The following is a 26,356-nucleotide window of genomic DNA, read 5'->3' as shown; positions in this document are numbered from 1 at the left end:
ACTCAGACTGGTTTAATATGGGCTGATATTTTCCCTACTGCAACTACATTTTTGCTGGCAACGTTAAAATGCAGTGGTCACTGCATGTGAGAAAATGGAATAATAAGTATCAGTGATAATACTAGCACTCAGTAAAAATCTCAATTAATTTACTTACTGATGACAATAAATTAAGATGACCATTTCTTCACAAATCTATAGTTAAGGGATGTTTTTTGTTTCGTTTTAAACAGTGAAACCTGTGCTAAGCAATCATTCAAGAGAAAATAATTTTCTATGTATGGACAGCTTACTGACAAGGGGGAAACAAAACCTAAATTTATTTCTTATGTAGAAATCTGTCAGTGTTCCAAAGGGGAAAAACAATATAAGAAGTATGCTTTGTACAGGTTTCATTGTATTTCATATTGCCATGCAGAATGAATGTAGAATGTATACATGCCTGCATATACAGAAATGTCTTTCACGTAAAACTCTATTTCCAGTTCAGCAAACATTTTTTCAGTTGCAAAAATAAATATTTCATAATTTACAAATTCCCCAATACGTACCACTTTAATTCTTTAAAAAAAAAAAACAAACAAAAAAACAAAACACAATATACAGAGGAAAAATGAAAAGCCTTTAGAGAATGAGCAACTTGACCATCAAGGATTTAAATAGAAATAACATCTACTATTCATTAAAGCAAAAGATTTAATTTTAACTTCTTTACCTCAAGGAAAAAATGCTAACACTTTTAGTTATTTAAATACAGTAGCATTTTCTTTCCATGAAATTACAGTAATATTTTTTTCCAGGAAATCTTAAGAAAAATGTGATTATACACTTTTTAAATAAATTAAAAAAAAAAAGATTTCTTTTACAAACAGAAATTCTTTATTACAGCAGAGATCCTTCAGTAAGAATCACAACTGTGAACATGGCAACAGAAATGGAGTTGCAAGCAGAAAAAAATTAAAATAACTATAGAAGCCTATAGCAACTTCAGTAATAAGCTATCAGTTCAAATGCTACTGAGAGCGTGTCCTGAGAAATTCCAAATGCACACAAAATAACTAAAATGACTTTCTTAGAAACCAAGTTTCTGAAGAATGTAATACCTAAAGATTTTTGTGACTGCCTAGAATTTTCCTTACACCAAAATGTGTTTAGCACTATACTGTTTATATATAAAAAAACCAATGCATTCTCTTCAAAGATAAATTCTATTAAGCTGCTTCAAATAAGTATCTACAACTAGCTGTTAAAGCACTTTAAAAAAACTACCTGTTATTAAGAGATTCATATTTGCTTGAGAGTAATTACCTTCTTGTACTGCTTGTCATTGTCATATCCCTGGTCTGTAGCTCTGAATGCTGTTTCTCCAGGAGAACCTAGGACACAATTAGAAAAATTCATTACAACATGCAAAACACACTTCAAAAATTAAAAAAAACACCTAATCAATGTAAAACAAACCTACATATTATTATTACCCTATGTATTATTAAATCAATAACCTTGCTATCAACCCAAAGAGTCACCACAAATAACTGAAAACAAAACTCAGTTTGAAACTCATTTGAAAATTTTATATCAAATCTAATTTGCGACTCAAAGTAGTTATTATCAAAAAGGAACAGGCAGCGTCAGCTAGACTATTTAATCTGTAAAAGCTTTTTTTTTTAACTTTACTTTTTTTCTGATACACAAGATGATAATACAAATTCAATTGCATCGTTGTAATGATATGTATATATATATATATATATATAAATACACACACACACATTCTTTTCTACTCTAATGACGTTTTCAAAATAAGCTTCCTACAAAAAGCATCTGCTAAGGACTATGATAAATATCAACTACTCATTCTCACAGGGGCAGATCTAAGAATTTTTTAAAACAGTTGAAAGGTATTTGTAACTCAAAATTAATTGCTGTGAATAGATGTGTTTACACTGATATTCACTCCTCTTAGTACAATAGTGTTTTAAGAGTTTGCTTTAAAGAGGCAGGTTAGGGGCAGTAAAAAGGGCTTTTACACACCTAACAACAGAAGTAGATCAGAAGCTCCTATGACTTCACTAACCAAATTGTAACCTGTGAAAAATCAGCAGAAGAGGGGAAATAAAAATTATAAATACAAAACAAAATGCAAAATTAAGATGAGGGATCTTTATCTCATTTGGAGGACCACAAAACCATAAATGGCAACTATGCCCAGGTGAGTATGCTAACAAATTCCATTATAATAGGTGATACCTCACAGTACCAGTCAATAACACACCACAGTTTTAAACAGGCAAAATATATAGGAGATTGTCATCTACTTGTCAGTCTGTTGATCTTGATCCCTGCTGAGTTTGTAGTGAGATGAATTAACTAATTCCACCATTAACAGTATTTTAAGAAAATGAAAACACACGTCTTAGGCACACTGTTATGCAAATATTCTCAAAAACACCTAAAGCGGTGACTACGATATCCCAGAGTTATCATCTTTCATAACTATGAATTTATGTTGTTTGGTAATTATTAAGATATACATCAGAAAGAATCTTTCATTCTGTTACAAGAAAGACTGGGTGAAGTTTTGAGCTGTGCTAAAGAGCAAGTCAGATAACGATGATGAAATCAATAATTTTTAAATATAAAGTCCATTGGTTAGAAACGTCCTATTTAAATCTAAAATTTGAAAACCTCTAAGTGTACTAGTACCTGGACACAGTGGATTGACAAACCATGCCCCTGTTTTGTGAAGGACTTAGAACTCCCACATACTGCATTGAAATGCAGCCCCTACCTAACCTGAATCTCCTAGCAAGTCTTTCTGCCTGGACACAGCTCCAGAAGATATCACTCAACCCAAAGATGACCCAGGTTACAAATCTCTTATCTCACATGCCTGCAACATTAAGCACCATCATTCTCTTAATTATCCAACTCTGTCTTCCTGTAACAGCTATAGCATAGTACTGTTACTACTGTCCACTGCCACTCACAACTTCTGCAAGTTCCAGCAGGACACTTGCAGCTTCTATGACTTACTGAAACAATTAACTTTCTATCTTTGTTTAGAAGTGAAAAAGAATTCTATTTTTCTATTCACAGTCACATTTTGGTTCCCAGCACTTGCTAACAGAATTCTTCCCTTTAAAAATCCATTACACTTACCTGTGTCCATACCACTTTGAGATGAGAAATTCAATGAAAGGCATGCATTTTGAGGATCCACTTTGTTTTAGCATCAAAGGACATAGCTGTAACCTCATCTTGTAATATCTTATGTTCTCAAAATTAAAACTAAGCTGAAAAATTAGTCTCACCAGGAGAAAAAAATCCTTTCAGTGAAGCGAAGCTCTCTCCAATCTTGTCAAAGTCAGGCAGAAGTTTGGCAAGGTCATCGGCATCAGGAAGGGCTTTGATAATTTTTTCTAGGAAAATAGTACAAAAGCTAGTGAGCAGTTTTTCTCTCCTACTATTGTTGTGAATAGGAACAGCTTAGGCTATAAAACCTTGTAACTGTTCCGAGGCATACCTTTATCTTTTAAACTTTTAAAAATTAAATAAATAATTAAAAGTTGCTTTCCACATACACCTCCCCCCATTAGTGTTGGGAAAGAATATCAGATCTGAAAAAACAACTGCTTTTTTAGACTTCGAACTTTCTGATAACTTGGTTGCCTTATGTACTTTAAATTCTGTACAACTTATTCTTGCATTTCACCACATTTCATGCATTGCCTCACATACTTCAGAGACAATGTTTTTTAAATTAAAGGACAGCATAACTATGCTGTATGTTTTAAGAAAAAGTTATTTTTCAATTTCATAAATAACCCAACTCTGCAATTGTTTCAAAAAAACACCAACGTCATTTTACAGTATTATAAAAACGTAGTGTTCACTAGCAATCACAGAAAGAAAACACTTGTCTCACTTCTTCAATCCCAACATTCAAGACTACCTATGCAATGCTCAAACACGTAGTTAAAACGTTCACAAACATTTTTTAAAAGAACACTACCTAACTATTCTCATATGTAAGAGGTAACTCAGTGATTGTTTTTTAGACTTCTATCTGAGAATATGCAAGAAATCTAATGTAACTAGAAGGTTCAGGAAAATAAAATCTGTATTTTTCTTTACTCTGCATCTTCAAGATAATTTTGCAGATATTTCTATAAATTCCTGTGTTTCAATTAGTTGTTTAATTATACCTACCTTCTACTTGTCTAATTACATTTTTATTTGTTACTCATTCTGGAAGTCTGCTTTGAATAATGGGAGTACATGACAAAAGAAAGGACCAAGAATGTTCTCAAATGAAAAGATGAATTATGGAACTTCAATGCTAAATAATGCTTAATTTCTTCAGACAAACACAATGATACAAGTAACTTGGTAAGACGTACCCCAAACACTTCAACAATACAAGCTCACCCAAATCACTGCTATAACACTACTATTACATTGGAGCCAGGCACTGAGAATCACACCCTTGTGTTTAAGTTGTTACACTAGCACATGCACATTTTAGCTTTTGTAATACCGAAGTCAATATGTTCGTCAAGCTCCCAGATGAAGTCAGGAACAATCCACTTATAATCATCAAGATCAGGCATCATGTCCTTCCACTGATCATATGTCTAATACAAAAAGGAAAAAAAATACAGTAGAAATAGAAGGAATGCACGTAGAGAAGCATATGAGCCATCTATTGAAAAGTGGTACCTACATATAAAGCATAATAACCCACCATCTTTCAGATACGTATAATATTATTCAGGTCTTTTGAAATCTATACTAGTTCTCTCAACAATCTGTTTTCCAATTTCACTCATCTTTCTTTTCATTAATTAACTGAACAACAATATTCTGTATTTTTGTGGGTTACCAAGAATTAGTGTTCTGAAACCCGTAACAACAAAAATAAATATGCGTAGAATATCCTCCAAAGATAAATACCTTTTTAGCTGTGTAACCACCACCTACAGCAGATCCTAATATAATGTAGCGAATTCTGAGAAGCCTTGATGCTAGTCTAGCTAGCCAAAAGTTCCTGTAGGACTGGTATCCGTACTTTACATTTAAAAGTTTTGTTTTGCGAAAGGGAAGACGATTAAGAGAAGAGAACTGCTGAATGGATATCCTTAATGGAGGTCTTTGAAATTTTGAACTTGGATGGTAGGGATGATGTATACTTCGGGAAACAAGATGCAAATTTTGAAGTGGTGATTTTCTTTTTATTCCATAGTTGCTCTTTGCTAGACTCCGGCAGATGACACTGAAAGAAAGGAAGAAAAACTCTCAGTAACAGATATCTTCAACATACCATTAACTCTATAACCTCTTTAGAAGCAATTCACATTACACTGTAGCTGGTTACAGATAAATTAGAGCATCATTCTGAATGTCCAGCAATCATTGCTATGCTACCAGGAAAAAAAAAAAGCTGTAAACAGTATTAAAGGGTATAGCATTTCCAGTAATTACAGAAAGAACACCTTTAATCCCATTTATGAACTCTGTTGTTAGGTGAATTTAATTTCCACACTGGATTAAGACAAATCACGTCAATGGTAAAACACAGTTTGGCAACCATTATCTAAGAGTCCACAGATGACTATGATCAACTTGGATCATAAAGGAAAACTTGATACTTTGGCCTATCTTGTTACCGAAAACTAACTTTTAGAGAAACTAACTTTTTTCAGACTTCAAAAAACAATATGCAGACAAAAACATCCTCTGCAAAATACATGTTACTTTTCTAGCAAAGCTGATCCTCCTGTGGAGTTGAAGGATGCACTTGAAGAAATCTTTCAGTTTCTTTAATTTTCTGTGGTTCTAGGCTTACAGCATTATTGTTTTGTCTTGTGTCATGCACAGACAAGATTACTTGTGGACATGCTTGCACCGTGTTTGTTGAAGACTTCAGTAAAATAATTCAGATTTAAACACTGGGAAATTTCAGTGTGAACAATTTGATTCTGAAAACAGAACTCAGCAATTAATACGTTAAAACAATGAACCTTATCAACTCTGCCTGTATTAAACTACATACACGGGTTGGAATAAAGCTACTTGTACACCTTCACTTATGCTATCTACATGCTTTAGCATTTTGAGGTAGCTTTGCTAGCTTATGGAAAATACAACCGAAGAGTTAACATTAAACCATTTACTGGATGCAAAATACAAGTGAAGTTACAGTTCTTGAAATTAATGCTCGTTCCTTAAAGCTTTTTTCAGGATTTGTTATATTCTCCGGTGTATTTACTTATGAAGAGGACAAATGAAAAAGTAGAAAGTGCTTCAAACTATTAAGAAGGCAAATTATTCATCCCATAATCCTTAATCATTTAATATTGAGGAATTTTAAAGAGAATACATAAGTGAATCATATGAAATTGAAAAAAAGCTCCATAATAAATAGTCCTTTCCCTGAGTCTTTCTGTGTACTACCGATGACATTCTTTCGCAGGCATATTCTTTACCTCCAAACAAGTGGAAGACTTCATTATAAAAGCACTTTTGACACAGAAATTGAGCATTTGGATGAAAAGTTAAAAATCAGTGATGTTTACTTTTCTTAAAAAAATGCAGATGGTGTATGTTTAAAAATTTCCTTTAATGTAATGGCAACATTAAAAATAAAAAAAGAACTCCACCAACTGTTCTGGAAGTCCTCTTTCACAAAAGTCAATGCAATTCTGAAATTTACCCTCTTGCTGCTATAGTTCTGAAGACTATCTATGCTCTTGCAGCAAGAAACTCATTATCTAGCAAAAGCATAATAAGCGGGAACAGAATAACCCCTCAAGCAACATCAAGTATCTCCTCTTTGACATGGAATTACAAAAGCATCAGAAATAAACCGCAGATAGTACCAATACAAGAAGTGGACACACAGATATAAAAAAAGTGAAAATGCCCCATGCTAGAAATATTTTAACTCCTGCTTTGGAAGACAGTTTTGATCAGGGTGTGGCAAGCCACGATGAAGCAAGCTAACTGTGCAGTTCTTCCTTTTGTTGTGTTGTCACTACCATTGCGCAGATATTTAAATTTTTCAGTTCATACTATTGCAGCCACTTCTGGTTATCGGCCTTCACCCTGATTAAAGGTACTTTAATGGTACATAACTTTCTTCTCTGTGATTGTTCTTTTAAAATATACTGTCTTGTATTGCATTCGTTCTGTACTGATTAAACTGAATGAAAAATTGTGTTCCATCAGAAATTGTTATGGCAAGAACTTGATCAACAACAACTGCCTTTTGAGTGCTATCTCATGTAAAGACCTATTCGCTTTCCTTCTACATATAAAATCTTATATTAAAAACAAACAACTCCATTGTTATTCCAGAAGTTCTGTTTACTCTTTCCTCTTCCTGCTGCTAAAAGCTATCGATAAAAGCTGACAAAAAAAATTAACTGAAGATCTTCACTGAAAGTGCAGTGATACTGAAATGAAAGCCAAATTGACAGTACTAAATGAAGCGTTCCATGACTGACAAACATAAAGCTTCTGGAAAACTGCGTTTAACAACAAACAAACCAAAAATTAGCCTTCCGGACACAGGCAGCTCTGCCATTAGAACCTGCCTGAATACAGGCCTGTGACCTGTCTACGTTAGCATCACACAGATTATAGATACCTTGTTAAAAAAGAGCAAAAAATAGCGGTCTGTTACTAGGATATCCAAGCATTCTAATATAGTAGGATATCCAAGCATACCTAACATCTTATGCATTATTCCAGTTTAAGAGTTTAAAATATCCCCCCTCAGCTGGGACAAACTTTCCATAAAGACATACTATATATACTTTTATTAACTATAACTGTGAAAGAATCTTTCATAGAATCATAAAGGTTGGAAGAGACCTCCAAGATCACCTGGTCCAACCATCACCCTGCTACCAATGTCACCCACTAAACCGTGTCCCTAACCACGTCCAGCCTTTTCTTAAACACCCCCAGGGACGACGATGCCACCACCTCCCTGGGCAACCCGTCCCAATGCCTGACTGCTCCTTCTGAGAAGAAATGTCTCCTCATTTCCAACCTGAACCTCCTCTGGTGCAGCTTGAGGCCATTCCCTTTAGTCCTGTCACTGGTTATCTGCAAGAAGAGGCCGACCCCCAGCTCCCCACCAGTTCCTTTCAGGCAGTTGCAGAGAGCAATGAGGTCTCCCCTGAGCCTCTTCTTCCCCAGAAAAAACACCCCCAGCTCCCTCAGCCACTGGAGTGTACCCCAACAAAAAGCACGGGGCTCTTTTCCCTCACTCAGCACTGCCACAACATCTACGGAGGAAGGCCGGGGGCTTCCAGCTGCCCTGCGACATCGCTCCTGTGGTGACACCCCTGAGGGACGACACCCCTGAGGGACGACACCCCTGAGGGACGACACCCCTGAGGGACGACACCCCTGAGGGACGACACCCCTGAGGGACGACACCCCTGAGGGACGACACCCCTCAGGGACGACACCCCTCAGGGACGACACCCCTCAGGGACGACACCCCTCAGGGACGACACCCCTCAGGGACGACACCCCTCAGGGACGACACCCCTCAGGGACGACACCCCTCAGGGACGACACCCCTCAGGGACGACACCCCTCAGGGACGACACCCCTCAGGGACGACACCCTTCAGGGACGACACCCCTCAGGGACGACACCCCTCAGGGACGACACCCCTCAGGGACGACACCCCTCAGGGACGACACCCCTCAGGGACGACACCCCTCAGGGACGACACCCCTCAGGGACGACACCCCTCAGGGACGACACCCCTCAGGGACGACACCCCTCAGGGACGACACCCCTCAGGGACGACACCCCTCAGGGACGACACCCCTCAGGGACGACACCCCTCAGGGACGACACCCCTCAGGGACGACACCCCTCAGGGACGACACCCCTCAGGGACGACACCCCAGGCCCCGTTCCCTCCCCGGGCACAGCGGGCCTCGGCAGGCCTCAGGCCTCCCTCTCCCCCGGCTCGGGGAGCCCCGTTCCCGGCCCGTGCCGCTCCGGGCCGCGGGGCACGATCGCGGAGCGGGGCGCGGGGCCGAGGCTCCGCCGCGGCCGAAGGGAGGCGGCGGCGGCCGCCCTGCCCCGTGCCGCTCACCAAGCCGCCGCCGCCCGCGTCCGCCACATCGTGAGGGCCGGGAGGTGCCGGCAGGAGGCCGAGGAGGAGGAAGCCGAGGAGGAGGAGGCCGGGCGGCCGCCGCTTCGCCTGGCGCCCCCGGGGCCGCCGCGGCCAAGGGCAGGTGGAGCCGCCGCCGGCCTGCCAGGGCTGCCGCCGCTTCCGGCCCCGCGGCCCGCTGCGGAGCGCCCGGCCAGAAACGGCGCCTGCCTGAACGAAGGTTCCGGGGGATGATGATGATGATGGAGGAGGAGGAGGAGGAAGCAGGAGGTTTGGGAGGTCTGTCCCTCTGCCCACGGGCAGGGGCTCCCGCGGTCAGGCCGTGCCTGAGGGGTGCGTGCCCAGGCTGCCCATGCGGACCTCCAGGGTCAGGGGCTTCACCTGGCCCCCAGTTTAAGCCCTTCTTGCAGCAAGTTAGCTTGGACACGAAGAATGTTATTTTCAAGTTGCGCCAGGGGAGGTTCAGGTTGGAAATGAGGAGACATTTCTTCTCAGAAAGAGCGGTCAGGTATTGGGACGGGTTGCCCAGGGAGGTGGTGGTGTCACCGCCTCCAGGGGTGTTCAAGGAAAGGCTGGGCCTGGTGCTTAGGGACATGGTTCAGTGGGTGATGGTGCTGTGTGGTTGGACCAGATGATTTTGGAGGTCTTTTCCAACCCTCATGATTCCATGATTCTGTGATTCTACTTATTTGCAGCTAGGGCGTAGGTGTTTGAAAGCTCCTTGTGACTTTTCAAAGTCTTCTTTTCCTCAGCTTAACCAGCCCCCCCTTCCCTGCAGACCATGTTTCCTTACTCCTTTTCCTTCTCTGTGCTTTCTCTGGGCACCGAGCTGCACCCTTATCGCTGCAGAGCTGTGCAGAAAAATAAATTTGGAGTGTTTTTTAAGCCAGGCTGCTGTTTATACAGTGGGTTTTTTTCAGAGCAAATTAAATTGCACAAGATTGTCAAAGGATGACATGATACATGGATGCTTTTTCAGGACTGAGATTAAAGGTGTAAGAATGAGGTGAGGCACGTGCATCTCCTGCTTGCTTGCTTTTAGGTTTATTGTTTTGTTTTTAACTTTTAAGGCATAATCTTTGTTATCTTTGCTTTTGCATTTTAACTTGACCAATAAATTTTGTGGCTTTTATCTGTGTTTTTAGGCAAATCTCAATTTAAAAAGAGGAATGATGATAACCATCTATAGGAGATAATACAAGGAACTTTTTTATTTCTAAACTAATCTGCAATGCTTAGTTCTAACAGTAGAGGGCATCATTTAACTAAAGGTTCTACTGTAGGATGCTTTAGGGGCCTTTTCTACATCAGAAAATGAATCTCCTTAAGTAAAATGGACAAATTCCACAATCTTCATGGGTTCTAGATTAACAGATTTTACTGGAATGTTATGACAGGTTGCCAGCTTACAGAAATTGTGAATGTTTTACACCTTTAATCTGTTTTCCCTTTGTTTTCAGTTTTGAACAACCAAATCTCCCAAGAAAGGGTGTCCTGTAGGAGTAGAAATTGTCATCAGGAGTTGGACTCGGCCTATAAACAGTAAATAGATTGGATGAGTCCTGATTATTCCCTGGAGGTCCAGGTTTGGTGGGATACCCTGCATGCAGCTCACTTCTCTTCTCCATGAAATGGCAGCTCAGTGACCCCTACTGTACCCAAGCCTTCTACAGACACTACGAGTAGCAAGACTGACATTTGCAGATGCAGCAAAAGCTGACCAGGCAGAAAAAGTGTGTGTGGCACTCCTGTTTTCTGCTGCTGTCACCTCCCAAAATAATGAGTCATTTCCCAAAATCATCAGCCTGCTTTGGAAAAGGTACCTTGGTGGTTGTTTCCTGTCCTTTGTAACTTCTAGGTAGCACTGATCCCTATAAACAGGTTTATCAGAAATGGACTGTATTGCATTTTTTTCTTTTTAATTTTTAACTGAAAATTGTGATTCTCATGTAATAACTGTAGTTCCTGTTGCTGAGTCTCAAAAGAACAAATTGAAATTGGCTTCTCTTGTGTTCATTGGCCTAGTTCCCCCATTTTATCTTCTCTCTTCCCTGCATTTCTCCCATTTCAGTTTCTCTGGCCACTGCATGGAACAGGCACTGGCCTTCCATGGTACTTGAGGTGTATGGAACCAGTACAAGCCCATGCCCCATGGAAACAAAATACCGGTGAATAGGAACTAACTTGACACCTCTTGATCTGTTTCAGTCACCCTAGAAATAATATTTTAGTTTCCTTAACATATTTTCTGGAAGAACGGGTTTGTCTCTCCTTGCCTCATTCCTACGATATTTGATGTATAACTTCTTGAAAAGTAGCAACGGACAAGGAAGTAGTACTGGGAATGAATCACAAGACTAACAAACAATTCGGCCCACAGTAGTGAAAAAGGAGGTGATTTTCTGATTGCTGTTTTTTTTTCTGCCAGCTTCCTTTTGGTCCTGATTTGGAGGTCAGAGTAATTTGTATCCATCTCACTGACATCAGTTTCCCTGAAGCTCCAGTTTCCCTGAAGAGTGAGTAAATAACTCTAATTACCTTCCCCAATGCTCTATAGTGAGGTCAGAAGACATTCTGTAACAATATTCTTAATAATGAACAAAAACATTACAGACCCTACATGGCTTGATTCCAACACAGTCAGTGCATAAATCCACCTGCACAAACCGAGGCCACTGTTTGCAATGCCAGAGCTTGAATTTTTCTTCAAGGAATATGAGGGGATCACAGCTGGACGCTTAGTTCAGGCTGGTTACTAAGAGTATAACAACAGCAATGCCTGTTTTGCTTCTCGTTTGGACACACTTCTTAGTCCCCAGTAACTCCATAATCTCTCGAGGAGAAATATTCCCCTCTTGCCCTCCCCTGAAAGTTGCATGCCAGCAGCACTTGCTGCACTATCAGAGTTATGACTAGGAGTCATACCGTGGCAAAAACATGTTAGATGTAATTTTTTCTTTCTCCCAGTGCCTTTGAGTGAGTTTTGTTTGAAGGTAACCCCTCAATCTAAAAACCCCAAGCAGCAGAATGAGAGGAGGAGGGATGAATGTTACCTGCTAACCCCACAGAGAGGGAGGAGCTCCATTCTTCAAACATCAGCAAAGTTATAAGAAAGGTGTGTACTTAGAGCACTTCCTCAGTGTGGAAGTTCAAGCCACACAACGCTGAAGACCTGTCCTGAGGGTGCTGTAGAAAGTCTCCAGAGGGTCATTTCATGGGGGAGAATCCTGCCAAGAACCATTATGCACAGCTTAACCAGGGAGAGGAGAACGAGATGGTGAGTTGTTGTATCTTTGTCTAGGTCTTTCTTAACTTGAAGCAGCAGATGGCACATGTTCAGCATTAAAATGCTACAGTCGGTAATTTAGTTATGGATGGTGGAGGTGTTTCCATAGCAGAAACATGCAGTTAGAAAGGGATATATATATATATATTTTTCTTTAGCAGAAAGAAAATTAATTTGTATGAGTCCACTGGATTTAATTGGTTTTCACCTCCAACAGGGGATGGTTTGACAGAGTCTAGAAGAAGATGGCAGAATATTGACGTGGCATTGTAAAATTAGCTGGAGCTGGCCTTGTTGTAGCTTGAGGGATGGCCTAGAGAGGTGTTCTTAACGATTTGACAGCTGAATCTCTAGAGTCAGCTGCAGTTGGATGAGGACTGGGACCCTCGGCTTTCTCTGGAACATAAAACCACATGTGTTATGTTTGCATAAAGTATTAGCATAAGCAGCCTGTTGAATTGGCAACACTATTCTATTCTGCTTTATAAAGCTGCTTTTCTAAATACTACCATATTTCTTCCCAGAGTTTTTCAGGGAGGGCTATGTTTACATGCATTCCGTAACGTAGAAATGAGTCTCATATTTCCACAAAGTATCTGATCTACTGCATGTTGCTGCTTTAAAATAGTAAGCCCAGTGCACAACTGTAGTAAGTTCAGTGCTTCTGAGCTGCTTTATTATTACCACGTGTTACAGATCAGCTATTTGTCACATATGCATATGCCCATCTAACAGATTCTGCTGGAGATGTCAGACCCATGATGCAGCTGTACAGCAACAGTTGTCATGCATGTCTAGAAAATGCAGTGCTTCTCAAAATTCCTGTGCTGCAGAACCACAATGTCTGTAGCTCTGCTATGAGAATATGTAGGATGTCTGGGTGTACAGCAGCCTCAGCAAACCTAGTGAAACACAGTTACATACAAGCTGACATGACAGTTCACATCCAGAAATCCTGGACAAATCTTGAAAATGTACTCACTGAGAATTCTGTTTTAGTGAAAAAGAGAGCATGTCATGGAAAAGCATGATTTTTTTGTTATCCCTAGATAAAAATAGAGATTTTCAGTCAGCTCTCTGCCATTCAAAGAAGGAGAGATGTCATATTTTGCAAAATGCTGACCTGGGTAATCTGTGATGTGCTGGAGAACGTGGTACAGAGTCATCCAGCAGCATGAAGGGAGCACTGCAGGAAGTGCAAGGCACTGGCTCTGAGGGTGGGGACTAATTAGCAGACTGCAATAGAGAACCCAACTGGCTCTGCAGCTGAGTTACTAAACCTGCTCACAGCACCCCGCTCCTGGCTCTAGCCCTGGTGCTGATGCTCCCCAGCTTCTTTTGCTGGTTTTGTGCCTGTGCTCCACCCTGCCTCTTCCTTCTAGGACTGTATACGCCCTGTCATTCTCTTCCCACTACTGGCACTGTCACTAGCAATGCCAGAATCGAGCCTGAGCTAATTACGTTTTAAATGGACCTGTCTGGTTCTGGGTAGAGGCACACCATCGTACACTGCATGTCCAGTTCCAGCTGTGCACTACTGGGACACCCAGGTTATGCTTGCATGGAGTCATCTATACCACATTACCTTTCCAGTATTGTTCTTGTTTCTCACCAGTGTCATAATCAGTACATGTGCCGTGATACGTGTGCACATTGTGGAATCAGTCTGCACTTGTGAATTCAAGGTGTCTGGCAGTTGCTCTCAGTGCCTGCAGTGAACAAGAACAGTGCTCATTCGCCTGGGATTCCCAAATGTCCCAAATGAAAATCACAGAAAAAAAAGATTGAAAAAGCAGTTGACTCATAAGTGCAATTAAAACCATAGCCAAATTTTGTTAGATTTGGTGGGTATGTTTCTGTCCTTGGTACATGTGTGTAAGAGAGAGAGAAAAAAGATTTGTGTGAGAGAGAGGAAGAGGTCTATGAGAGTGCCTGAGGGCTTGTAAGGAGACAAGGAAGAAACAAACAAAAGAGAAAGAACAGCTATTGTGTGTGTGTATTTGCATGAAAGAAAAAGCAAGTGGTATGTGGTTACGTTAAGTTCTGAAGAAAGAGAAAAAAAAGACTGTTCGAGCAGAGGTGAGGAAGAGTGTATGGGGTAAAGGAGAATTATGTGCAGACATTTATTTGTTAAAATCGTGTATTTTAAACTATTGGAAGCCACAGCAAGTGACACTGGCACATGATGTCTCAGTGACCCTGCAACGTTCTTTTAAAATTCTAAGCCATGCAGAGTATTTTTCTACATTATTTTTAGGTCATTTTAATCCACCTGAACCAAATTACTAACAAGCAGTTCTTGACTCTTCAGACAAGATCATATTGTTTCATGTAATAATGTAACAGCTGACGTTCAGATGCCAGTTCTTCCAGAGTGAAATAGCTCGTGCATTTTGAAAGCATGTAGGTTGTTAATTTGGACTTTGGGCAAGCAATGCTTTTCCCTGTTGATTTTGCTGGGGAATGTTGGGGAACTCTAATGAGAATAAATACTGAGAGTTTTCTCCAGTGTTGTGTGTCTCTTTGTACAACTGAGATGCTAGATGGTCCTGTATTTAAGAATAGTCAGTCTGACTTAGAAAATCTACCCTATATATCCTTTTATGTGTCTATGGGATTATTTTACACGGCTAAAGCACATCTAATTGAACAAGAGCTGCAGGGGCAAGTACTTCAGAAGCAGAGTTCACTCTCCTGTTACCCAGGAGAAACTTAGCAATATATGTTCAGAGCACGAGTAATGATATCTTTGTATAACCATTTGCAGTACTGGAAAGAATTAGTAGTGTGCGAGCACTGGGCACAGCAGCTTGCCTCAGAGAGGGTTAAGAGATGTGGTAACAGGATTTATTCCAGGAATTGCCGTTTTTTGTTTTTTTTTTTTTCTTCAGAAAGATCTGCTTGAGGGTGTTTTTGAGAATAAGTAATTTTTGTTGGAATAGGAAGAGGGAGGAAAATCAAGGTTTTATGCCCCCTGGCAATTTGATGGTCTTCTCTGTACAGCTGGGAACTAACCATTGTCTTTGAACAAGTCCTAAAGTGCAAAGTGCAAGCCCTAGAGTGCAAAAGATTGTAATGGACTTCAGCAGGCTGCTGCTTCAGGAAGGATTTGCCAGAAGCAGATCTTTATCTTACGTTCCCAGGTTGGTTATGTTTGAAGGAAAGGGACAGCCACAGTCAGTCAGCTGGTGAACCCCAGTTTGCTGCTGCACGTTGGCAGCTGTCTGCATCCTAATGCCAAAATTATTAAGGGAATCTGGTCCAGGAATTTTATATACTTTGAATTTGGAAAATTCACATCTGAAGATGGACTCTGAAAGGCACAACCATGTTTCTAATAGAACAACATTGAGTATTGCTCCTGGCTTCAGAGGGAACAGAAACAAACCTCTAATGAAACAGGTTCCAATTGCTAAGAATGAGATTCTGTTATTAAATTTGTTGTGAATCTTTGCCAGTCTTTCAAGTCTAATCCTATTATCTGTTGTTATAGCAACAGGTTATTCGTAATAGGGTATCTGGTGATTGGTTTGCCAGAAGTATGATATTTCACAGCCACTGTATAAGATCCTTTCTCTTTGGTAGCTACAGGCCACATTAACACCAAGGAAAAAAGTACCTGAATTTGTTTCACTTTTGCATTTAATTTCTGCTGTGCAGATGACTTTGCAGTTACAGGAATTTTTTCATTTAACTGTAAGTAACAGAGACTTGCTTTACACTAGAGTAATAAGCCCTTGAGTGTTGGCTTTGTATGATTGTAAACGCAGCTAAGAGCCTTTCATTGAATAATCATATTTTCTGCCAGCTGAGCAGGTCTGACAGCTTTTTCTGTCCAATAATCCATGGCTCCTCCCTAGACCCTCTACTCACGAGTTGAAACCCTTCTGTATTTGTCACTTTTGGTTGTTAGGAGTCCCAAGAGACAGGGGTTGCTAACAGGCAAGGAAACAGTTTTACAATACACTACGACTTATTGAAAATTATGCTACAGAGATTAGATGAGCCCTGAATATAAGCCTCTTTTGTAGGCAGTGCTATCTCCTGTGAGATAGCAAGAAACCCTTCAGAGTATTCCAGATATCTAATCTTAGCTTTGTTTTCTACCATCTCTTTGTCTCGTGCCCTTATGAACCCAAGTTATTTGGCAGTATAACGTTATATATGGCAAATGCACACATCAAGCCCTAAAAACCTGCCCACATGGTAGAAAAGTTGTCATGGTACAAATCTGTATATTTCAGGCCTGTCTCCACAAGAAGCATGTCTGCATCAGCACAGCCTCCTTGTGCGTTGAAATATAAGCCAGCAAAAGTTATTCTCTTTTCCTTAACAACATAAAATCAGCCTGACAGGCATGTTCTTACTGGTGACATCAACATCAGGGTTTTTGCCAGCCCAGGAAGTATTGTTTCCCATAGCGGACATAGATTTGCTTGGAGATCTTTTGTAGTATAGACCTAGCAAATCCTGAATAAGCTTGAAGGATTTCCAAACACTAATTACTGTAAGGCATTCACGTGGCTAGATAAACCTGCTGAGAAACTTGCATTATGTGTGTGCCTGTTTCCCACTTCATACATATTGTGGTTACCTGTGTTGTGGGTCTAATATTTACCTCGTTTTTGAGAAGAGATTTTTTTTTTGAGAATTTACCTGAAGAGGAATTCCACTTGTTGACTTATATGACAAATGAGAAGTATTTTCACTAATACTGTTTCTGTTTCAACAAGGAATTATTTACCTACTAAATGTTTTTATGAATCCATCATTCATTGCTATAGTCCTTCCTGCTGAAGGCAGAGAGTCAGAAAAAACACCTGAACCCAACAGAACATTTTATTCTAAAGCTGAGTGTCGAAAAGTTCCTGCCTAGGGAACTTTGGGTAAGTCAGTTTTGGAGCTCAATCTGTTTCCCTGCTTAGTTTTACTTCTGAATGATATAGCCCAGGTAACCTGCTCCAGACATTTCCAGACCTTGGGAAAACCTTGCTTTGCTTTGGCTTTAGAATCAAGCTGCACATCCAGATATGAAACAGCAGTGTTTATTCTTTCCCAGAGCACTCCTTGTAGAGCTCCCGAACACCTACGTTCAGAAGCGTCACGTTCATCAAGAAATGAACAAAGCAACTTGAACTAACACCAGTTTTCATAGGGCAGAGCATGCACAGTGTCAAAACAGCTCGAGGGTATCTGTCTCAGGCGAGTCCATTGTCAGAAGCAGCAAGAACCAGCAAAGTAGTGGGTGACGTGAGAGAATGTCTTTTTTTCTTCCCAGCTGAGCTATTTTCCTTCTTTTCCTCTCTCCTAGCTCTCAAAAATGAGGAATGCTGATGCTGACTTGATGCTGGGAAGCGTATTGAGATCTAAGGGATCAAACTGTTTTTTTGAGGGGAAAACAAAGGTCTGGAAACATAGGCAGGTGTCAGTAGAACTCAAATCCATATTTTGATACATAGGTGCCTGGTTTCCTAGGCAGAGAAAGAAACAATCTGCCCTAGCTCTATGGTTCCTGTTTGCTCTCAGTTTGCTTGCTGTTCTGTGAATGCTCTGTAGTGAACAGGGATGATTTGTTTGCAGTATGTTTTTATTTCCGCCCTTTTGGATGTTTATTTGCATAAAGCAGAAGCTTCATTTCAAAAATATAAAAAATTGGACGGATGCATTTTGCTGCATGACTCACCCCAGCCTTGCCATTATGAAAGAAGGCACCATTACCCCTCCGAACACATTGCTTTGGTGGGTGGACCTCTTGGTTAAGTTGTTATGTCAGGCTTGGGGAATCATTTAGCATTTCAGAAGAGAAGAACACTGTCAACAGAAGATGATCCCAAATGACTGCCAATCACGTGCTAAGTGCCCACCCTCTTCCTTTTTTAATTGTATTAACTACAGCCCTATTGACTTCTCAGACTTTGGGTGTAAGGTGCAAAAGCTGGAAATTAAAGGAATGATTCATTCACAGAAGCAAGATGCACATGGCAGCCATCTCATTCTTCCCCACCCTGATATCCATGCCCATCCCAGCTTGAAAAGATTATTCTAATTATTCCAGGTACACCTATTTACTGGAGGATATCCGAAGGCACATTCTTTTAACAGTTCTTCCCTTAGGCATCTCTATTTCCTTGGGAGTTTCTTTACCTTGCTGACAAGCTGTAGCGTCTGGAGCCAAGTACCTGCATCTTGCTAGTAACCAATTGCTGTGAACAGTGAGTTTGCATTGTTGTATGTACTGTTCTGTATGCCAGTGCTGACACTAATTTGTAACCTTTTTGTTGAGAATACAAATAGACAGATGTGCATGGAGAGCCCTTTACCGGTCTGTAGGAGCAGTTAGTCAATTCTAGTAGCACGACTGCCACATCAGCTACCTTCTAACAGCTTTGCCTATCTGCTGTCCTCTATGAGCTTCCTTCTGTCTGCTATAAAGTTGCCTTATGGGCTGGTCAGACTGTAGAAACCTTTGAAAAGGCTGAGTATGTGCATCTCAAGGTGGTATAAACAGGTCCTGTGCAATGCAGGCCACTTGCAGACATAGGTTCCATGTTTGTTTGTTTGTTTGTTTTTCCCACAGTTGCCGATTTCTTCCCTTTAGAATCCCTATGGAGACCACCTAGGAAGATGGAGGCTGTCTTTTGGGGAATGACATAGGGCAGGCAGTGAGTGGAACCACTGGGTAGGGCCTGTGTTTCTTGTAACAAGCGAAGACCCCATCACAGAACCAGGAATTAAGTATTACTCATCCTTCCAATTACATTATCGTTTCTTCTCCCCTTATGAATGGATTTTGCAATACCTGTGGCCGCAGATATCTGATACTGGGAAGCAGATTGCACAATTGCTGCAGATATACTAGGAAGAAGGAGATTGAGGAATCTTAACCCTTATGTGCAAATTCTTGTGGTCATCCGATGTAATTGCAGCTGTGCAACCATCTGCCTTAGATCAGGGCTGGGTCTGCTCTGTAAAATCATTGTATACGTTTTGTTTCACCTTTACCCAAGCCCTGCAAGTGCTACAGAGAGAGAATTTGGCCATGGTACTGTGACCTGACAGCATTTAAACTGTATTGCTGACAGTCATCCCTTTGAAGTTTTGGGCAGGTCACCTTGCTTCACTGTAGCAATTTCCCCAGCTTTAAAAATGGAATAATAATACCTACTCATACAGCTAGAGTAAGTAGATTCCTTTTGCCTTCTGAACATGTCAGGCATTGCGCAAGTGTTCATTAGCTGTTCTTACTAACAGTTATTATTATTTTGGGATGTTAGGACAGTGGCACATTGGCAAGGTCCAGAATCCTCACACTGGAGATACCGTGCAAGGTGGTAACAGCCCTACAAGTGCTGTGTTAATGCCAAGTTGTACAAAGCAGCTTCAGCTAGTCTCACCCAGGGGCCTTAAAACAGCTGACCAAGCAAGTCTGGTTTCATGTCTCAGGGCCTAAAGGTTAGGGCCTTTATGTTTTCGTATCATTCCAACTCATTCTCGCTGTTCATCCACAGTTTCACAACTACATAAAACTGTATTAGAGGTTTGGTCAGTCTATAGCAGTCCACATTTTGTGCAAGTGTATGAAAATTTCTGTGGAGTATGCAAAATTATTTTTCTAATCATGGACCATAAAGAACGTAAGTTCTATGACTTGTTTTTTTCACAGTGCCATACTGAACAGTATCTATGGGAGAGCTATTGATGATGGGAAATTGTAGTATTCCAGGTATTTCGTTAAGACAAATAGTAATATTTTTTTCCTTGTCTTTGCTGTACAGGAGATTTTTGGCTACAAAACACAAGGCTGCCGCAAGGCCTTGTGCATTGCTGGATACATCTTGTCCTGTGGGGCTCTGCTGCTGCTGTTCTACTGGAAGCCAGAATGGGATGTGTGGGCAAACTGCATCCCCTGCAGCTTGGAAGAAGCGGACATTGTATTGCTTAGAACAACAGTAGGTGCTTACTATAATCTTTAAATTAATTCCTAGTATGTAGTTAATTGGAAGGTGAGTTAATTGGAAAGAATCCAGTTAGCTGAAATCTCTCATGTTGTCGATGTCATGCAGTAATATATTTGGCACCACTGAGCTGCAGAACTTCTGTAGTATTTTACAAATTCTGTGTAAGATGATAACTGGATTTTTGACTGTATTGTTTGCTGTCAGCCCTTCCTCCTCCCTTCCACCACCCCTGTCTTTCCTACATCGTAAATCTTTTCTCCAGATTCTAAAGCATCTCTTTGCTTGGCTGTGTCCAGGAGGTCCTTCTCCTTCCCTCACTTGGCCATCCTAGTGAAGCTGTCCCTCTCTGCTAGAATTTAGCCGCTGGACCAAACCAAAGATTTGTGTAGCTCTGTCCCCAGCAGTGTCCAACAGTGCATGATGAGGGATCAGTATAAGGAAGAGGGCAAGCATAGACTGCTTGTTTTTCATGTCTGTGTGCCTCCGGTTTCCATCAGTCCTTTCACGTGTCCAATAAGGCCACAGTCCTGCAGATAATGCTTTCAGGTCTGTTATGTTTTGCTAGTAGTTCTTCTATCCATTGAAAACCGTGCTGAAGCTCTGCCACATACCCAAACCCTGATTTCATTTCATGGAAGCTAGTGCAAAACTGAAAGAAGCAAACTGAAACTTGATTCTGAATCCCAGCTGAACCTGAATACTCCAGGAGCTGGCAGTGTTAGTTTTCTTCAACAAGTTTGATTTTTTATGCTTCAAAGACTCCTGAACAATGGCGTGTGCAATTACAAAATGGAACGTGCTACCATTGTATTTGAGCTACCTTCTTAAAGGAGCACAACAGTATGCAGTTAGAATCTTGGGTTTTGAAAATCACAGATCTGCTTGTTGCATATTTTATACGGAAACAATCTGCAACCTAATAGGAAGCATATTAGGTTTAATCTCCCTTTTTAATCTTCAATTCAGTTTGCATTTTTAATTACCTACTCTCATGTGTCATTTTAAATGGATTTGCCATGACAAGCACTTTTCACATAAATGAGTTTTAAAATGCTCCTTCGTGTAATTAAACACGAATTGAATCATATTGTACATTCTTTTTATCAGTAAGCTTTCTGAAAATATGCTCTGGGCATTTGGCAATTGCAGGTTTCTTTCTTGGGTCCTTTGCGTGAAAATAACAGTTTTTTTCCCCCCCTATATTCTTTCTGATTACATTAGTTCTTAAATGTGATGGCTACTGCTAATGAGAATAGAAGTAACCCTGTCAGCTTGATCCTTGGAGTTCTCTTTTGCCTCACATAAGACCTTCATTCATAATTTATCATCATCTCTGCAATGGCAATGTAAGAGCCTATTAACTCACTTCTGTTATTGAAGTTTGACTCACTTTAGTTTAAATAATGAACACCTGTGTTATTCACTGCTTCCCATCTCAATCTGCATCCCAATGTCTACTAATTCTGAAGTCTAAATTAAAGATAAATATCAGAAAATAAATGTTATTCTACTCATAACATGGGTTTAAGAAAAGAAGTGAACAAAAAATTAAGATATGTAAAAATTCTTAAAGGTCTTCTTTTAAACCCTTAAATTGTTCAAAAGGACTCATAATTTTATATTTCTTCTGTCATTTCTAAGTAAGGTGTAATAACTCTGCTTTGAGAACCTGGCCAGCTGAGGTAATCAGCTTTTTCCATCTGCCAAAATTCTCACGTACTGAATATGATATATAAGTCAGTCCCATAGCTGGCTTTAATGCATGGTGGTCCAGTGTTTCTGTCTGAGACTTAACACGACGGTACTTATTACAGTAGTTGCTCTAATCTCTAAGACTGCGCCAACAATACTAATTATCAGGCAGTTCCAATGTTGAAATTATTTTATAAAAAAAATAAATAAATAGCAAGATTATGACCTCACTGTGGCAAGAGCTTGTGTAAGGTTACTCTAAGAGAGTCATGGCTTCTACCACATTTACTCCAATGAAGTGTTAACACATGAATGATGGTGAAAAGGTATTATACTGAACACCCGTCTTGCAGTACAGAGCTATATGCTTTTTGACCTTCCCTTTACGGTATGATCACACAATCTCAGATTGTTCTATACCGTTTGCTTGTTTATTGGTCATGATCTGGGTGTTCACATTCCACCCTTATCAGCCAAGCACTGGACCTGCACTGGGTGAATTACTTTGCAGTACTCACATTTTGATAGGACTGTGGTTCTGCTCCCCTTCTGCTGATGTATCTATCAATCACAGGTGCTGGGAGGTTGCTGTTGGCTAGTTCCTTAAAAAAGTTGAGCAGTGTTCTAGAAAGGCCTACAGTAATCACTCACTTTAAAGTAATAGTGACTTTGGTATGATTTGGAGGGGAATTGTGACACTTCTCTTTTATATTCATTTAGGATGAATTTCAGATTTATTCACGTAAGAGTGTGACATGGATCTCTGTGTCTGCAGTTATCAAAAGTAAATTGGATTATCCAGGCATTGCTGAAGAAGACTCAATCTTCAACGAAGCCTTAATGAAGCCAAGTTTACAAGTAAGTCAATTACTGCCTGCAGCATCTGGGAGATGACAGCAAATCTCAGCCAGGCTTTATGGAGTAAAAGTGAGCTGTGAAACATATCCAGCTAAGAGACTTGCAGCTTGATAACATAGTGAGCTGTGAAAAGACAAGCTTGGAGAACTGTATTCACCTTTGTAAAAATCCTCTCTTACTCCAAAGGGGGATATGAAAAAGAGAGGTGACCTACATTATAAATAGGAGACACTCAAAACGCTGGAGTTGGCCATGACGAATCAGATTTCCATATCAAACACTCATTCTTGGCATAGGAATCAAAGAGCTTAGGGGTGCCTGTGTGTCTGAAGGGAAACTGAGGAACTGAACATCACAACTCCAACAGCAATATGAAAACAGGGGTGAATGCAGCTGAGGGGAAATAGAACAGAAAAGTGCCTAGGCAAAACTCTATCTGTATCTCCAGAAATGTTTTGTCAAGGAGGCTCTGAAGCATGTTTTTCTTTCTTGCCTTTGTATGCATCAATTTGTGCTTTAAAGTATGTTTGTTGGAGTCATCTCTTAAGCTGCCAACCATTCCTGCAAAAAATTACCCTGGTCTCTGCCAGTTCCATAGCTTGGAGATCCCAGTGAGGCACTGGGGAGAAGGCAGATGATAAATTGATCCAAGCAAATCAGAAGGTCCCTCATGAGTTGAGTAAACACAATTATCCCTATTTTAGAACAAGTAAACCGGACAGTGCAGTTATATGTCTTGCTTAGCATCAAATGTTAAATTGGTGTAAGCAATGGGAATGCAATGGTACATTTGCTAATATTTGCCTCTTGAGTATGGACATTAAATCACTCCACTGGGTAACCCACAAAAGAACTACATATTGTTAGCATTTATTTTTGTATCTACAGCAATTTTTAGGAGATATTTTCATTATAAACCCAACTTCAGCTAAGCAAAGCTCTTGCTGTTTTTGCTGTTTTGTGTGACCGTATCTTAATGTACATAAGGAAGTTTAGTGCCAGCTAGTTTAATCAACTGGCACAGTATGAAAGTGAAGACTGATTTGTAACATTCTTCAGAGGATTGCATTAGTAACATAAAAAAGCCCAATATAGCCCTTAAATAATAGGCCCTTTGAGCAACAGTAGTATCAGTCAAAACATCTAGGTAGAAAAGAACGTATTTCAAGAAGCAAAGATCAGTTTAATCCTTCACTAGCAATTCAAAAGCTCCTACTTATATGTTAGTTATAAAACCTTTTTGCCTTTTAAGCTACCTAATTCCACAGAGTATTGTGTAGTGCCTGAGAGTACCCAAGGAGCTACTTCTGCAGCAAGTTGAGTCCCTCATTTCCCAGTCCAGTTTTTAGCATTGCAAATATTGCAGCTCCTTTGCTCCTAACTACAGACCTCTTGTTAGGTTAATGACTGTGGTTATAGCTCCATTTTGAATCAGGGTATGAGCCGAGTGAAGATTTCATTGGCCTATAATAGTGCTTATTGCACTGGGTAGGCAGAGCCCCTAGAGCTGCTTTCTTTATTACTTGTGTGTATAGGTGTATAGCATTGCCTTCTTCCAGCTGATATGAAACACCATTATCTCTAACAGGCTTCATTATTATTGCACAGGACAGGACAGACTCCTTTTGCAAGTCGTAAATGACAGCATGCATTCCTCACAGATAACTGCTCTGCAAGGGCTTAGCATTAGCAGTGATTCAGGAGCTATCCTGGAATGGCCTTTCTCGTCTCTTGGCATATCTCTGAGCAGGCCTGGGAATATTTTTGTTTGCTGGGTTTCAGCTATTGCTGTCCCTGCTTTATTTTGCAGGTGAAAAGTATCCAAGTGCAGAAAATCCGCTATGTCTGGAATATCTATGCAAAACAGTTTCAGAAAGTTGGGTGAGTTTCATGCACTGGTTACATGAGTCTCTGAGGAAGTCGAGCTTCTTTGGAATAACACCCTAAGGAAAACATTCCGTTTATATTCTAGAGCCCTAGAAGACCACCACACTTGTTCAGCTATACATGCCAAATTTGGTTCTGGTCTCACCTGCAATGAACAGAATATCAGGTACATATTTTAAAGCACTTTAAATACTCAGCGTATGGATTTCAAAGAGATTTAAATTTACTGCTGCTGGTGCACTTTTCTTGAGCTTCATGTATATACATTAATAAGCACATAATTTTAGATGAAGTGACCATACATGCAAAAATTGAATGAAAAATGCTAGAGAATGTTGTGTGTTCCTTGTCAAAGTTTTTAAAATACTGTTCTCAGTCAAGAAATATCTATGTCTTGTAATTAACTCTGAGCAGTTCTTGTTTGCAATAGGAGAAAGCCTCCATGAGACAGTGCAGATAAGTTGTGTGTGTGCTTCTTCAGTGGGGCTCCACGTAATTATATTGAACGTATAAATTATTTAATTCTGGTCATTGAATTTATTCTAACAAGCTACTGTATCACTATAAAATGTACTCACTGGGTACTCTTGAAACTGCTAAATACAGAAATGATCTTTTGTTGATTGAATACTGAAAATACAGTTCCTGACATAAGCTCACATTGAAGCTTTCATTCAAGTCATGCTATGATTAACTTTATGCAGAATTTTTTGTTTTCAGATCATTTATTTTTAGGAGCAGGATTCTTTTTTTATGGTGCTTCAAAGGTGTTTTTGCATGTTGGAAACATTTGCCTAATGGCTGTGTTATACCTCGTCTTTTTGAGTGGATTTCACGGATGTGGTCATCTTTTTTGACATAAGCACTGTAAGGAGTATTAATTTTTTTTTTATCTTTTTTCTTGGAGAAAGATCCTCACAGAGTTTACATTAGGATTGATACAAGCTCTTTGGACTATTGAAAGCTGCAGCTTCTTGAGCAAGCTATATCGTCACTATTTTATCTGTAAGTGATGTATCTTTATCCCATACAGGAGAGCGATATGTGGGCCAAACAGTATTGATGTTCCAGTGATCCCTATTTGGAAACTACTCATCAAAGAGGTTCAACATTTCTGTTGCTTTTATTCTTAAGGCTACTTGGGGATGCAGAGTATGCATATAGAATATGATGGATCCTATGTCTAAATTAGCTTTCTAGCAGTCACCTATCAAGCATACTCTTTTTTCACATCCTGTTTATAAAATCACCATTAATTCATTTATTCTCCATTTTTCCAAATGCTCCGTCCCCATGCCTGTGCAGCTGCTTAGTGTGTGTGTGTATCTGTGTCCTAGGAGCTCATTCTGTTGGCCTTGCAAGGGTCAGTGAATGTTTACAAGCTGTGCTGAGAATCAAACCTTCCAGGCAAAGACTGTCTCTTAATCAGCAGAGGTGAACAGCACTAGCTGGCACATGCCTACAGCTTCAGAGAGGTCCAATGAGCTCATGACTCTGGGCACAGCATTGCGTAAAGCACCAATATGCCTT

At 40.2% G+C, this 26,356-nt stretch overlaps 2 protein-coding genes across 17 annotated transcripts in view; one reads left to right on the top strand and one right to left on the bottom strand.

Annotated features, from left to right (window-relative positions):
• OPA1 (OPA1 mitochondrial dynamin like GTPase) overlaps positions 1-9,319 on the bottom strand; it is a 53,180-nt gene extending 43,861 nt beyond the window's left edge. For 2 of the 4 annotated variants that reach the window (XM_080604814.1, XM_080604816.1), the window contains exons 1-6: positions 9,128-9,310; positions 4,957-5,275; positions 4,541-4,637; positions 3,315-3,422; positions 2,035-2,088; positions 1,309-1,376 (exon numbers count right to left, since the gene is read on the bottom strand). In XM_080604814.1, the coding sequence (XP_080460940.1) occupies positions 1,309-1,376; positions 2,035-2,088; positions 3,315-3,422; positions 4,541-4,637; positions 4,957-5,275; positions 9,128-9,156 (675 nt within the window). In that variant the 5' untranslated portion in view covers positions 9,157-9,310. Of the gene's footprint in view, positions 1-1,308; positions 1,377-2,034; positions 2,089-3,314; positions 3,423-4,540; positions 4,638-4,956; positions 5,276-9,127 lie in introns of all 4 variants that reach the window. The other 2 variants (XM_080604815.1, XM_080604817.1) reach the window with 2 other exon arrangements.
• LOC308199926 (putative cation-transporting ATPase 13A4) overlaps positions 9,293-26,356 on the top strand; it is a 42,953-nt gene continuing 25,889 nt past the window's right edge. For 2 of the 13 annotated variants that reach the window (XM_080604812.1, XM_080604801.1), the window contains exons 1-9: positions 9,475-10,151; positions 10,606-10,964; positions 11,574-11,661; positions 12,113-12,260; positions 20,207-20,380; positions 22,802-22,939; positions 24,750-24,820; positions 24,912-24,992; positions 25,860-25,929. In XM_080604812.1, the coding sequence (XP_080460938.1) occupies positions 12,192-12,260; positions 20,207-20,380; positions 22,802-22,939; positions 24,750-24,820; positions 24,912-24,992; positions 25,860-25,929 (603 nt within the window). In that variant the 5' untranslated portion in view covers positions 9,475-10,151; positions 10,606-10,964; positions 11,574-11,661; positions 12,113-12,191. Of the gene's footprint in view, positions 10,152-10,605; positions 10,965-11,573; positions 11,662-12,112; positions 12,423-18,538; positions 18,644-20,206; positions 20,385-21,610; positions 21,736-22,801; positions 22,940-24,749; positions 24,821-24,911; positions 24,993-25,737; positions 25,832-25,859; positions 25,930-26,356 lie in introns of those variants that run through there. The other 11 variants (XM_080604809.1, XM_080604808.1, XM_080604810.1 and 8 more) reach the window with 11 other exon arrangements.

The sequence above is a fragment of the Anser brachyrhynchus genome (assembly GCF_964034855.1).
Source record: "Anser brachyrhynchus genome assembly, chromosome: 9".
NCBI lineage: Eukaryota > Metazoa > Chordata > Aves > Anseriformes > Anatidae > Anser > Anser brachyrhynchus.
The sequence above is the reverse complement of the archived record's forward strand: the minus strand, read 5'-3'. Positions and strand labels throughout refer to the sequence as shown.